Genomic DNA, 13,984 nt, shown 5'->3' on the forward strand with positions numbered 1-13,984 from the left:
CAAAAAAATCTCTACGGTTACATGTGGCCCATAGAATTAATGCTTCATCATCCAAATTTAATGAGGTTATAAAATAAAAGCAGCCAGTAAAATAAGTGTCACAGACAAATAACAGGTCAGAATTTGCTCTCCTTACTCCCACACAATGGAAAGTTGCAATCACTATTCTTAAACATGTCGGTGCTGTTAAATTCCTGTGGATTAAATTGCTTTTAATTTCACTTTAGATATTTATGTACTGTTTTCTGAGTAGTGCCATGCTGATTCACTGTGCAGTAAGAACAGAGCCAATCATGGGCCTGGTACTTCTGTTAGAAGTTCTTAAAAATTAGTTATTTTAGATTTTGCAGATATTTATCTGTTAGAATTTGTAAGTGCATACGTGTGTGGCTGTTGAAACTTTTAATCTACCAAATTGCGGTCTTTCCCAAAAAATAACGAAATTGCTCCTATGAACTAAAATAGGATAAAGTAACTTCCATGGCTGTCGTAAACTTTCAGCATCTTAAATACAGCAGCTGGTTTATTTCAGTCAGTTTACTCTGAATTACTTTTAAAAAGGCTCCAGCCATGAACTATTCCCTGCAGCCTTATTACAAATCCTATAATATTACTTCAAAGGAACAAAAATGTTTCACCTCCTCAGATCCTCTCCCTTTGCCTTCTCTGGCTGGGCCTTTTTTATTTTTTTGCTACCTTTAGGGCAATTTGTGCTGTTAAAATGAAAATGTAAATTATTATGTTTGCACAGAATGAGCTGTAAAGTAGTGCAGCTTAACACATGTGCACGTGTTTATTATCTGTATTTCATGACAGAACCCAGTTCCTACACAGGCTGCCCTTAATTATTGGTGTGAAGGGATTATTCTCCTTGCAGCCACCATCACCTGATCTCGGGAACCTCTGGGGTCAGCATTAAAAATCCGAAGCCCAAAACCCCACAGTGCAGAAGCTTTTAATTGTTATTTTTATTGGGGATATGGGGGGGCCTGTAATGTGCATTCAGCATGGACGGAAAGGAGCATTTACAAGATTTTTAACCAACGGCAATATACAGCCAATTACTTTTTGTTTTACTTGCAGGTAATTCTGTACTCATCAGGCTCTTGAAGGAAACACAGTCGGCCTTTAACGCCGTGCACACGCAGCCCTTGTGTTGAGAGCATGGCTCTTGCTTTGCATTGTTTTCAAGGCAATTAGCTTGGGAACTCAGTTTTATCCTGTTCTTGTCAATTCTGAGGCAAATAAATCTCCATAAAATTGATTTTTTTCCCCTTTTTTACGTAGGGTTTGCATTGTTTGATATGTGCTCTCATGGTCCAAAGGTATTTTTTCCCATCTGTGCAACCCCAGCAAAAAAAGGTTTAACTGTTTTAGCGCAGTGAAAAAATTGCTGCAGTATAATAATGCTAAGCTGGAAAGGATATTCCTGAGTGGGTTAAAGCAGTGTTTGTAGAACGAGTTAATATTTTTTACAAGACCAACTGGTACAGTTAGGGAAAGCTGGAATACATGTCTGGGAATGTAGGGTTTGTGTCAGAAACAGAAAACTTCAAGCTGGGTATTTCACTTTTTGTTAATAAAATATATTCCTGTTGTAAAATGAATACAGAGGCAGGAACAAAAAGTACTGGGTGCAAACACAGGCAAGGCTTTGAGCTGGGGAGGGGGAATGAGGCTGTGCTTTGCCTTCAGCATTTTTGTTGGAGGCAAAGGTTGGGAATGATCTCTTCCAGCAATCCCTAGCCAGGAAACTGTAGAGGGGGCCAAAATAGTAACATGGGTGTAAGGGGAACAGAGCTCTAGAACCAGTTTTTATTAAGAACAATTGTCTACCATCCTTGTATGTTCTGGTAGAGGGACTGAGGCAGGGATGCATTTTTTCATGTATAAGTTTCTTATTATGCATCTTGTTGATGGACTTGGGGAAAAAAAAGTTGGAGTTAATCGGCTTTCTTAGTGTATTCCTAAGAACTTTTCAGGCTGACTGTAGCAACACATTTTGTTCCTTGCCCCTTTGTTGTTACTTTGGAAGGGTCAGTATAAGGCAGCATCTAAACGTAGCAGCCCGGGAGGGGTGAGTGGTATTTTAATATTTGAAAAGCAGTTAAATACTACATGTGCAGATATTTGAAATGGGTTGTCAAGACTTCTCTGCAGTACATCAGTGCCTGGTTTCACTCTGTACAAAGGTTCTGAAGACCTGTAAAAACCAGTTTGATTTGAAGAATACCTTTTCCTTCTGTTGATTTGTTTTCTATTGTCTCGTAAGTTTTCTTTAGAAGGATTACTCAAGCCTAAGTAACATTTTCTCTCTGAATATGTTTTTACACAGTAAAACTCCCAGGCCTGAGGACTTACGTAGATCCACACACATATGAAGATCCCAGCCAAGCTGTGCATGAATTTGCCAAGGAACTGGATGCTTCCAATATATCCATTGATAAAGTAGTTGGAGCAGGTAATGACCACCAGATATGTTGAACTAAAGATGGCTTTTTCCTGTAAATGCTGTTTTATATCTTTGGGTTCATAGTTGTGACTGGAAAGAAAATGTTCTAGAAAGTCTTCAAATTGGTAGGTCATATTTACAGCTGATTTCAGTACGGAGTTAAGGGCACACAACATTATATTTCTTTTTTTCTCAAAGAAAGCAGACAGCAAGACAGTTTTTCAAAGGACACCAAGCCCATAGTTGAGTGCACCACTGTTGGAAGGGTCATTCAGCCTCACTTCTATGTTTCTCTTTAAAACCTGTCAGCGCAGCACAGAGAATGTTATCAGCTGTGAAGATGTTTTTTTCTTTTTCTTTTTTTCCCCCATAAAAGGGCTCTTGACTATTGTGCCTTGAGTGAAACCACAAACTCATTTCATACCAGTCACCACGCATCCATCAGACTGCAGTGACCTTTGGTCGTTGGATTGATTTTGGTCACTGCTTTGGATTTGAATTATCGATTTAGGAGGAGAGGGTTGTCTGTCCAATAACTGACTGTCTGAGCCATACAGGTGCCACAGATTGTTGGATTTACAGGAAACAAGCTGGTGAAATGATCAGATTTTGTAAAAGAGGAGCCAGATTTCAGAAAGTCCCATTACCCTGAATGTTGCAATGCAGCATGTAGCTCCTGAGAGGATGTGTGCTTCCTCCCTCAAGTGAAGTGGCAGATTGTCTCATTGAGCCAGAAGATCATGGAGTGTTACCTTTCCTCCTATATTAAAGCATTTATGAGGAGTACTATTGATTTTTAATCCATTGAAAAATACTTGTTCCTTTACTGTTGATTGGTTTAGCTTCTCTCTAAATACACGGTTTCAATTAAAACCATGAGATGTGAGAGGCAGACTTCGAGTGCACAGCAAAAGATTTTCAACTGGAAAAAGTGTAGAACCCAAGCTACTGTACTCAGTGCACCTCCTGAATCACCCAGCAAAAAAAAAGGAACTGTTTTCATCCTGTCCGACTGAAGCTACTCAGCTTTTTTTAGTTGAAGTTTTTTTATGTACAGGTAGAATCTGTGTTCCTTGCTGGTTTTAATTTTGCCCCACAAGAGTGCACTGTTCTCCATCATCTTCAGTCAAGGCAGCAAAAGTCTGCTTACTGCACGTAATAGGGAATTAGTGTGGGCATGGAGAAGGAGGATACTCAAAATTTAAGTCCAGGGACAATGTGTTTGTTTCCTTGTAAGACTTTCAGGAGCCCTTGTTTGCAAGTTGAAGCTTTCTAAATTTGGGCTGTATGCAGTATATGAATCTAGAAAAGAACTTCCTAAGGATCATGCCATGTTTTACAGCTTGGTTGTTCTGACCTATTTTTAGTCAAGATACACGTTAGAATAAGAGGTAATCCAAAGTTTGTCAAATATGGCCTCTGAAAACAGAGGAAGAGTTTTTTGAGAGGCTCCAAAAAAGGACTATGTCCTAAAGGAGTCAGGTGTTTTAAAAGAAAGTCTTTCTGTTCCACTGCAGTGAAAATCACAGGTTATTCTGAGTTGGAAGGGACCCCCACAGATCATGGAGTCTAGCTCTTAAGTGAATGGTCCACACAGGGATTGAACCTGGACCTTGGCATTATCAGTACCCTGCTCAAACCAACAGAGCTAAGTGGCAGAGGGTTCCTGCAAACTTTTTGCATTAAACCTTGGGCTCAAGATATCATAACACCTTTTTCTGGGCACCATAACTCAATTCACGTATCCTGAAGTACATCAGGCATTACAGTTAACATTTCCTCTTAGCCGTTGCTTGAGATGCCAACAGGAGGAGCCAGGAGGGGAAGAACAGATGAAAATCAGGCCACAGAGTGCTGGGAGCTTCCAAACTGGGTTTGTGGCATCACTTTACACTGCTATCACTCTCAGCACGTGGTGGCTTTTACATTCAGAGTGCCTCTGAGGCAACTTCTTCAGGAACACTTCTCCCCAAAACCAGAAAGGCATTTCCTGCCTCTTACTGAGTCAATGACTTACTTGAGTGAATGGCTTGGTCTCTTCCTGCCCTTGTCCTTTGCAAGGCAAGTGTGAATGAAATTATGAAAAAGACAGGGATTTGAGAAGAAGGGATTCATTTAACTGCCTTGAAGTGTGACGTAAGTAATGAGACCTTCAAGTCAGGCAAGCAGTCTCAATATTCTGAAGTACACCAAGCAGTTTTTCACAGCTTTTGCCAGGAGTCTCTGAGAAGAGAGGGGCTTTCAGAGCTTACATAGCTTTGAAAACATGCAATGCAATAAGGAAATATTCTTGTCCAAAAGAACCTCAAGAAAAACACAAGGGATTTTAGTGGGAGGCTAAGCATAGGAAAATTGAGGTCAGGAGCCGCTTTTTCAGATTTTTCTTTACACTAATTCTTTCTTTTAAAATAACTCACTTATTTTTATGGATTCAGTTCAACAAACCACTTCAGAAGTTTAAATCCAACTGGGCAGTAGGAGAACACTACAGAAAGTACTTTCTTGATTTGGGGTAGATTTAACTGTATGCTTTGCTGAACAAGAAAGCATTTGCTTTTCTTTTGAAGTTGAAATACACTTGTAGCATAACATCTTGTCGATCAAAGTATTGCTAAAATTCAGGACCTACCTGTCCATGAACTTATTGTGAAGGTTTGCAGTGTCTCAGTGAGGGCTAGAACATTGCTGATGTTCCCAAGGTTTATGAAATGTTGAGCTTTGGTGCCTCTCCAAATCTGAGGGAGTTGTGTGCACAACAGTACAATCATGATTTAAAAGTAAAGGGAGGAGCTGATTTCACAGAATCTTCGTTTACTAATCCCCTGAGTCTAAATGCACAGCAAATACCATCCCCTGATGTACTAAATAGCCTACATAAAAAGAATTTAGGATTTTGAAGAGAGATCTTTGCATCATGAACAGCCCTCCTAAATAATCCTTATCAGCTTTTCATGTGGGAATAGACACACCAGTCTGCAGGGCAGGTTATACAGTTTTTGTGTGTGTGACATAATTAAAAATAAACACCTCAGGAAGGCTTTTCATGAAAAGCCATCATCCTCGTATCTTACAATCAGTGCCAGGTGCTCCACTCAAACACAAGTCTTTATTCCTCCTAAATAGTGTCGATCCAATCAATTTCTTAATGGGACCATATAATAATAATTTGCAGGAAAAATTGTAGTATTGCTGCATGGGTCACTATGGGTGTTGACCATGTAGATGTATTTAGCATCCGTGCTGCTCTGGATATAAATAATCATAGGTTAATGTTACTGGGATGCCTGGGGAGCTCTTTCCAATGAAATAATTTCCAAGAAGGTAAACCTGCTTTATATCCATAGACAACAGCAAACTTCATTGCTAGAAAGAGCCCAAGTTTTATTCTCTTGCAGCATCCGCTGGCCTTGAGGTACTTTTGGAATCTGATTAATCACTCAAGTTCTGAATTGTGGCTAAATGGGACTGTGTTGATGGACATTAACCATAACCTTTTCCTTCCCAGAAGTTAAACAAATATCAGATACATGATTCCAGCTTGAAAATGAAGGATTGATTGCTGGGCTGCTGGCTGAAATCATAGCTAAAGTCTCCATTGACAGTAACTGTAGAATAGTTCTAAGAGCTTAGCTTGTTATAGCTTTTTGGACCATTAAAACATCAAGAAAATGGAGCTGGAAGCTGGGCACTACAAGATTTATTTCAAGCATTTTTTTCCCCTTCCTTCTGTTCTCAAGATGTGCTTTGGTCTTCCTATTTTGTGGTGCTCTGACAGTATTGAGCTGGGGTTGGTGTTTGAACTCTTAGTAGTCATTTGGGCTTGCAGAAGTTGAATGCTTTTAATTAAGTTTGAAAAGAACTCAACTCTCATTAGTTACTAGTGATAGCTTTTAAAGTTTGTTTTCTGAGCTGCTGCATGTCTTGGCAGCCTGAAATACAAACAGTGTTAGAATCAGAGGATGTAATGTCAGTGCTTTTTAGCAATGTGAATGTACATAAAGATATATCTTCCTTTTAGTGGTTATTACCTTGATAGTACAGTTCTATGCCTAGATGGTGAAGCAGCTGGTGATAAGATATGGTGACATTCATTTCTATGTTGTTGACTCAAATCCAGCCTGGGTTAGCAAAAGAGAAAGGTCATTGCCCTACCACACATTTATTCAGGGTCTTTTTTGATTAACTTGGCTGTCTAAAAACAAAACTTGGAAAATACAGCTGAAAAGGGGCTTTGAAATCAGTTGCTGCTCAAATATTAACTTATTTTATTAACATACTGGAACTTCCTTATGTGATTTGTGTAAAAATTAGTTAACTGAAAAAATTTTCAAGTGAGATGTCTTCTTCCAACAGTTTTCTACACATTTAATACTTCCTCTTTTGAATGCTAAGATGATTTTCCTTGTGCTCTGCTCTTGCATATTGCAAAAGGTTAAACCAGAATACACCACACTCCAGGGGCTTTTTTGAGTGCTGATTCTTCTTTCTTGAATCCCTACGAAATAACCACATTTCAGTGTTTGTCCCTTTTCCACTCTTTTTTTCAGGGGAGTTTGGAGAAGTTTGCAGTGGACGCCTGAAGCTGCCTTCTAAAAAGGAAATTTCTGTGGCCATCAAAACCCTGAAAGTTGGCTACACAGAAAAGCAGAGGAGGGACTTCCTGGGAGAAGCAAGCATCATGGGCCAGTTTGACCACCCCAACATCATCCGACTGGAGGGAGTCGTCACTAAAAGTAAGATATGACAGGGACATCTGTGCATGGAAATGTCATGGAGGAACCTTCCAGGCTAAATAATTCTCTGATTTGCTGATGATTCAAAGGAGAGCAAAAGTGAATTATAAATTAAGTAATCCAGGTTTATGCTCTGCAAAAGCTCAATAATAAATTGGCACCTTTAATAAACTCCAGAGCTACAAATTGCTCCACAGTGGCCAAGAGGCACTGGGTGATAATCTGGTAGGAGTCATGGAGTCTGATGTGCTGAGGCTTCTTAATTGCACTGAATTGCACTGTGTTCTGCTTTCAACTGAATCATTAGATTTGTCATTAGCACTAATTAATGAACAGCCTACCTGGTACAACAACTGGTTCTAGTGAATTATTAAATAAGACCAAATTTTTTGCCTACATAGTTTTCATGCAGGTGAAATACTCCATGGGATATTCAGTATGTAGCAGCATGAGGCATTTTAAAGGTCCAGAATTCCAGAATTCACACATCTTGGTAAAAATATTGAAAAAAAAGTCTTGAGGATTTAATCTTTCAGCAGTAAAACTAATTTTATTTCTGTGATTTTATATATATTTACTTAAATGCATTTTCTAAATCTGACTTTGGGTGCTTTTGTTATGGGTTTGGTTGGTTTTTCTTTTCTTTTTTTTCTTGTTAAAGCATATTCTTGGTCTTTGTTTATGATAACAAATCACCTTCTCCTTTTGAGACCAAAAAAATTAACTGAAACCTCCATGTACATGTGGTACCTTCCTGGAAAAGTAATATATTTCAACAACCCTCTTCAGCTACACTTTCTTATATTTCCACAGCAGAATGAAGTGATAAATTTAGTAATCAAATTTATCTAGCTACATTAGTTTTTAAGTGGGAGATCAGTAAGATTTTATATGAGGCAATCAAAAAAAAAAAAAAAAATCAGGAATGCTCCAAGATTTTTCAGGGGAGTGGAAAAAATTGGTAGGATATTTTCTTGTTCATCCTAGAGGACCCTGCTGGAGAAGCAGCTCTTTGCCATTTCAGTGATCAGCTTGGAATTTGCTGAGGATGTTTCCAGTTTAACTGGATAGAAACATACCAAATACTTTGGGTTTAAGTAGATGGTTTAAGAATTTTGTTTTTTTAAATTGTGTGACTAAGGGTTCACAAACATATGTCTGAAAAAATTTCATAGCACACTGCAGGACAGTGTAAGAAATTAAAACCCCACCAGAATATGTCTAAAAGTCGCTAGTGAAAGGTATGTAAAACACTATATGTTATGAAGACACATAATTATAATAATAATAATGCCTTCTCCATGTGTGATTCATGAAAATCTATTTTGCTGATTTCAATAACAAAGAAATGATTGTTTTTCTTGGGTCTCACAGTCCCATTAGGAAAGGTCTGCCTGCATAAATCGAGGTTTATCTCCTGCCTTGTAGTGACACACACTTTGTACAGTCAGAATAAAGATTTGCAGTCACAAAATCACATGAAATGCCAGCATTAGTCTGCACACAGCTGAGCTAAATCTATTTTGTTACATTTTGTATTCCTGGAGCACTTGAGACAATAAATTAATTGCTGTACTTGCAGGAATTTGCGCATTGCTCTTGCCATGTGCATTACTAATTCTCTCTGTATTCTGTATAAGTGACTTCTTTGAGTTTGCTGCTCAGGTGTATTCACACCTCTGCTGTCTGCTTTTAGGGGCTGGAGGGAGGTCAGGAGTGCCAGCTGCCCATCAGGTCGGTGTATGAGAGAACAAACTCTGAATATTCCCAGCTGAAGGCAATAAAAGCCTCAGGGGTTCAACACCCTCTCCAGATAGCTCCAACACAGGAATTGAGAAATCTGCTCTGGAGCTATTTGTCTCCATTTTACTGGGCAAAAGTACATGGCCCAAAGTAAATAAACTAGGAAATATAATCATTTGTTTTATTTAATATTCTACAGGGTGATAGAAGGACAAGAAGCTTTTGGGTTTGGGGGTTTTTGTGTTTGCTTTGTTTTTTTTTAACAAATCAGTCACCACCTCAGGCTTCCAGCCTTGCTCCAGTGCAGAGTTGTTCCTCTGCTCCTCATGGATTTCTGTCCTGCTTTTCCCAGCTGCTGCCCTACCCTTCTGGGCACACTATAGGCAGCAATCTTAATAACCAGCATGCATGTTCTGCTTAGTTTACTAATAATTTACAGCAATTTGTAGCCTGTTATTATAATAAACCTGGGCAACACTGTTGACACAACTTGTTATCATTTATAAAGGGCCATGCTTTGATAAATGGATGCAGGGGGTTCTTTTAAAACTTCAGAGCATGTGCTTCTTGTTATGGGCACGTTTCCAACAGAATGAGAGTGAGACCCTGCACTTAAGGCTTTTGGAGTGTGGGTAAGGAAGGCAGGAAGATGCTGCTGTAATAATTTGGAAGACATATTTCTTACTCTAATTTAAGTTCTTCTGATAAGTCTTGTAAAATTGCCTGAGTCTGTACAGAAGCCAGGCACTTGTCTCTTGGATTCAAAGTGCATGGCAAAGCACATGGATTTATCATAGAAAGTTTTGGATAGCTCTGTGCTTGAAAGGTCCAGCAGCATCTTGTGTGTGTTACCAGAAATCCCTTTGTATTCATGTTACACACAGAATGTAATTAAGGTACTTTATCTGTGTATTTCTTGCTAACAAGACTAAGCATAAATAGAGGTTTTTCAAGCTTTTCCATTGTTAGATCTTGTATCTGTATCATCTCCTGTATCATTCAATATTATTATTGTGCATACAGTATTTCCTCCTGGTCATTGGATGATAGTCAATTACTCATTAGTGTGACTCCCACAGTGTAACACACCGTTTTTGCCACAGAAAGAAGACATTTGAAGCCATTAATGCATAATTTTCTTCTCATACTAAACTCATTCTTTGAAATTACTATTTCTCTTCTAAGATTTCCATTTGGTAGAAGCTGTATTTTTTTGAAAAGCAAACAAAAAAGGAGTTGTTACCATTTACTTGGCTTTTTTAATGGCTTTCTTGTTCTTAATTAAACCAGGTGCCTTTATCAAGCCCCATGCTGTTCAATTTTAAAAGCTAAAATTTCACCGTGCCCACTATACAATATGCAGGCCTTCGTCCTACTTTTATGGTCAGATGCCTTCCTGCATTTTATATGCAATAATAATTCATCTCCCTAAATAACTTCATGCTCTTACCCAACTTTACCACAAAGAGAAAATAAGCAAAGCTTTAGTAAATATTATGAAATAATAAAATCCATATGATGGTAAAATACTCGCAGGGCAATGACCTTGGTCTGAAAACTTCACCATCATCACGTTAATTTTTGCATTCGTTTCTCTCCAGCATGTCAGAGCTGCATATAAAATCTTGGGTGTGTCACAAAATACTCTGGGGTGGAAGGAATGGTTTCAAGAACTGGGCTGAATATGTGTGGATGAGTTTTGGATGATATTAAAGGCTTTTCAAGGGCTGTTTCCTTAGAGTTTGCTTTTGCCCCGTGAGTGCAGCATGTTCAGGTCCCAGCTGTGTCCAGGTTTGTGCTGTCGGTGATCCCAGCAGAGAGGGAGGCAGGACTGCCTGGAAGGAGGGAATGCCCATCTTACAGCTCTGCTTCTCTTCCCAGTGCCCTGCGTTTTACTGTGCATTTTCCATCTTTGTCTGCACCCAGCCTTGGTTTGCCTGTGCATCTTTTGCTTCCTTTCTAAATGTAAAAATTATTCTTGGGGTTAGGAAGATTTGGACACATTCCTGAAATGCCTGGGTTTGCTGATTGTATTCCAATGTATTCCTTTAAAAAACCTGACCCCTGTGCTCTGTTTGCAGGTAAACCAGTTATGATTGTTACTGAATATATGGAAAATGGTTCCTTGGACAGCTTCCTACGAGTAAGTGCAATAGGAAAGTAAATGGGGCTGAACTGCCTCTTGTTCTGAACTTGTTAGTGATTTTCTGCCACTCTACACTGATTCATCATCAGCTCTTGTTGCTTGATAATTCTGTATTTCCATTTGGGTTTGTGTGTATCGTGATGTGCCCAGAAAGCCACGTAGGGATCTGCTGGTCCATTTGCAGTAAGCATTTGTCCAAAATTAAGACAATTTTGGTCTCATTAGTATGTCACATCTACTAAAAATGAACAAAACAAAACATTCTGGAGCATAAAAATGAGAATTGTTTTTCTGGAGGCTGAATTGTGACTGTAATGCAGTAATGCTTATTAGTTGGCATCCTCTATGTCTAAGCAAGAGATTTTTTAAGTGGATGGATTTGTGGAAATTTTATCAGTAATGAAAACGTGAGAGAATAGCCCCATACCTGAGGATGTTAGAAATCTTTAGCTAGCAAAGTCTACTGGCCTGTTTCCTTTTCCCAACCTTAGACATACTAATGCTGTGGCTGATTTATCTTTGTTTTCTGTCAAAGTTGGTAGTGAGCCTAAAAAAATTAAAACGCTCCCTGTGTCACCAAGATTTACTTGTGGCAAAACAAGGAGTGCAGGAGAAATGAAATCCCATCTGAGGGGAAACACTGGTTTAATTTTAATTTGTTAGGGCAAACTCAGCTTTGGCTGGGAGACTGCTTTGGTTCTGCCATGGTTGAATGACATTATCCCCCAAATTCATAACATTGAACTAGACGTTTAACCCCAAAAGGGGATATATTGTCAACCTTAGTTTCACTATGTACTATATATGTTATGGTGTCTACTGGAGCATGTAAAATACATATAAATAATGTGTCAGTAGAGCTGAATGAAATATCTCTGTACTGAACTATATATATTTTTTGTTTAGGCTTGAAATCCTTGAGGAGAGCTCTGAGGAAAGGAGAATAATTTCTGACTGCACAGAGCAGTTGTTCAGCTTGTTCTTTCACTTTAGTGTGATTTTGGTTTTTTTTTTTACTACTCTTGTGTGGAAACATAGATAAGAACCTTGTGACTCATTAATATCACAGGCAACTTGGGCCATATAACCCCTTCTATAAATGCCTTTGAAAACTACTTTGTTTGCTTTCCCCATTGCTATTGAAAGGCTCTCTGAGCATCTGATTCTGTTCGTGGTTAGAAACCTTCTGGTTTTTAGCTAAATCTTTTCCAGAATCTATGTAAATTCTCTTGGGTTGGCTCTAATAAAACAAGAGGGACAGAAAACTGCTAAAAATCTTTTAAAATAATTAATTTCTTCATGAAGGGGAATTCTGAGAAACTGTTCAAGCATCCACTGTGCCATATATTTGTCTAATGTTTACAGTGCTAATATCACCCCCAAGTACCCTAATCAAAAACGAAAAATGGATTCAATCAGTCTGGCAGGCTGATTCATGTCAGATCACCTCATGTGGCAGAGCCAGCTCCCCTGCATTTAATAAAATTCCAGAAGCAGCAGCACGAGGAGTTGGAGAGCTGCCCACGAGGATACATTTACAGCACTGGGGAATTCGTTTGGGAGCTGCACTACAACAAACTGCTGTCCTATTGTCTGTATATCCATATATCAATATCAAAAGTAGATGTTAACAAAAAGGATTAGTAAGAGTTGGGAGATGTAAATTATGCCCGGAAGTAGATGATTAGAAATTTATGCAACCAGTGGTTTCGAGGCTAAGTCACAGTGTGTTTCAGTAATTTCTGTGTTCCTGAAGTTGAGGAAAATTTTAAAGAATTAGTTTAAAACTAATGGAATTTGAAAGCCACTGACTCAGATCAGCATTTGCTTTTGTTAAATCAATTTCTTGTGTAATAGAAAACTTTCATTAGGCCATTGGGGAAGGCTTGGATTTTCACTAAAAAATCCTGTGGCCTTTCAGGGAAGTTGGACATCTGTTTCTCTAATGTTCTGACACTCTAGTCTCAGGAGCACACACAACTTAGATTTATGTGCTGCTTTCACACATGTCCCATCTAGGAAATTAAAAATCTGCTGACAGCAAGAGGGGAAAAATGAATTTTTATCTGAATTGCAAATCTGTCCCCTTCCCTCAGCTGATTGGGAGATCAACATGGTTCCACGTGTGGCATGTAAATCACAATGCCTGACTCACGAGCTCTTCATTTGAGGAGCTTCCAGGGTATTTATAGAAAAGTCTGTGCAAGGAGGAACATGAGCAATCCCTGACATGACATTTCCAATGTTTTCCAGAAGCACGATGCCCAGTTCACAGTGATCCAGCTGGTGGGCATGCTTCGAGGGATTGCATCTGGCATGAAGTACCTGTCGGATATGGGTTATGTCCATCGGGATTTAGCTGCTCGTAACATCCTCATCAACAGTAACCTGGTATGCAAAGTCTCTGATTTTGGTCTCTCTCGTGTGCTGGAGGATGACCCAGAAGCTGCTTACACCACAAGGGTGAGTTCCTGTGTTTCTTTACCCTTTTAAAATTCTTGTTGGTTGTGACAAAGGCTGAAATCTGGTGATCCCTGAGGCTGTGTTGCAGTCTTGTATGGCCAGAGATGTTCAATAAACCAGAAGCTCATCACAGTTATTTTTTAATTCATGTCTCAGAGAAAATAGAAGGCAGAAAGTATGGTTTGTGTTGGTAGATTACTTTTCTTAAACTATGCAAAATCCTTGGCTCAGTTTCTTTCTTCTGGATGTGTAAAGGAGTGAATATCACAATTAAGCCCTGAGTTCTTTTGGCACACAATAATTTAAGACCTCATGTGTACTTTGAGAAGTTTTAGTTGCACTGCTGGTTTAGCTCCCACACAGGAAAAAAAAAATTATCCTACCCATCAAATTTTTGTGTGTTTTCTAGTATGACAGGACACATGTATGGTTGCAGCATACTGATAT

At 38.9% G+C, this 13,984-nt stretch overlaps 1 protein-coding gene across 3 annotated transcripts in view; it reads left to right on the forward strand.

Moving 5' to 3' along the window:
- The window catches only part of EPHA3 (EPH receptor A3), a 186,040-nt gene that overhangs the window by 146,274 nt on the left and 25,782 nt on the right, over positions 1–13,984 (forward strand). For all 3 annotated transcript variants that reach the window (XM_048293609.1, XM_048293607.1, XM_048293608.1), the window contains exons 10-13: positions 2,336–2,461; positions 7,000–7,185; positions 11,010–11,071; positions 13,328–13,537. In XM_048293609.1, coding sequence (XP_048149566.1) covers positions 2,336–2,461; positions 7,000–7,185; positions 11,010–11,071; positions 13,328–13,537 — 584 coding nt within the window. The remainder of the gene's footprint in view (positions 1–2,335; positions 2,462–6,999; positions 7,186–11,009; positions 11,072–13,327; positions 13,538–13,984) is intronic.

This window comes from Corvus hawaiiensis, chromosome 2, assembly GCF_020740725.1.
Source record: "Corvus hawaiiensis isolate bCorHaw1 chromosome 2, bCorHaw1.pri.cur, whole genome shotgun sequence".
NCBI classification, from domain to species: Eukaryota; Metazoa; Chordata; class Aves; order Passeriformes; family Corvidae; genus Corvus; species Corvus hawaiiensis.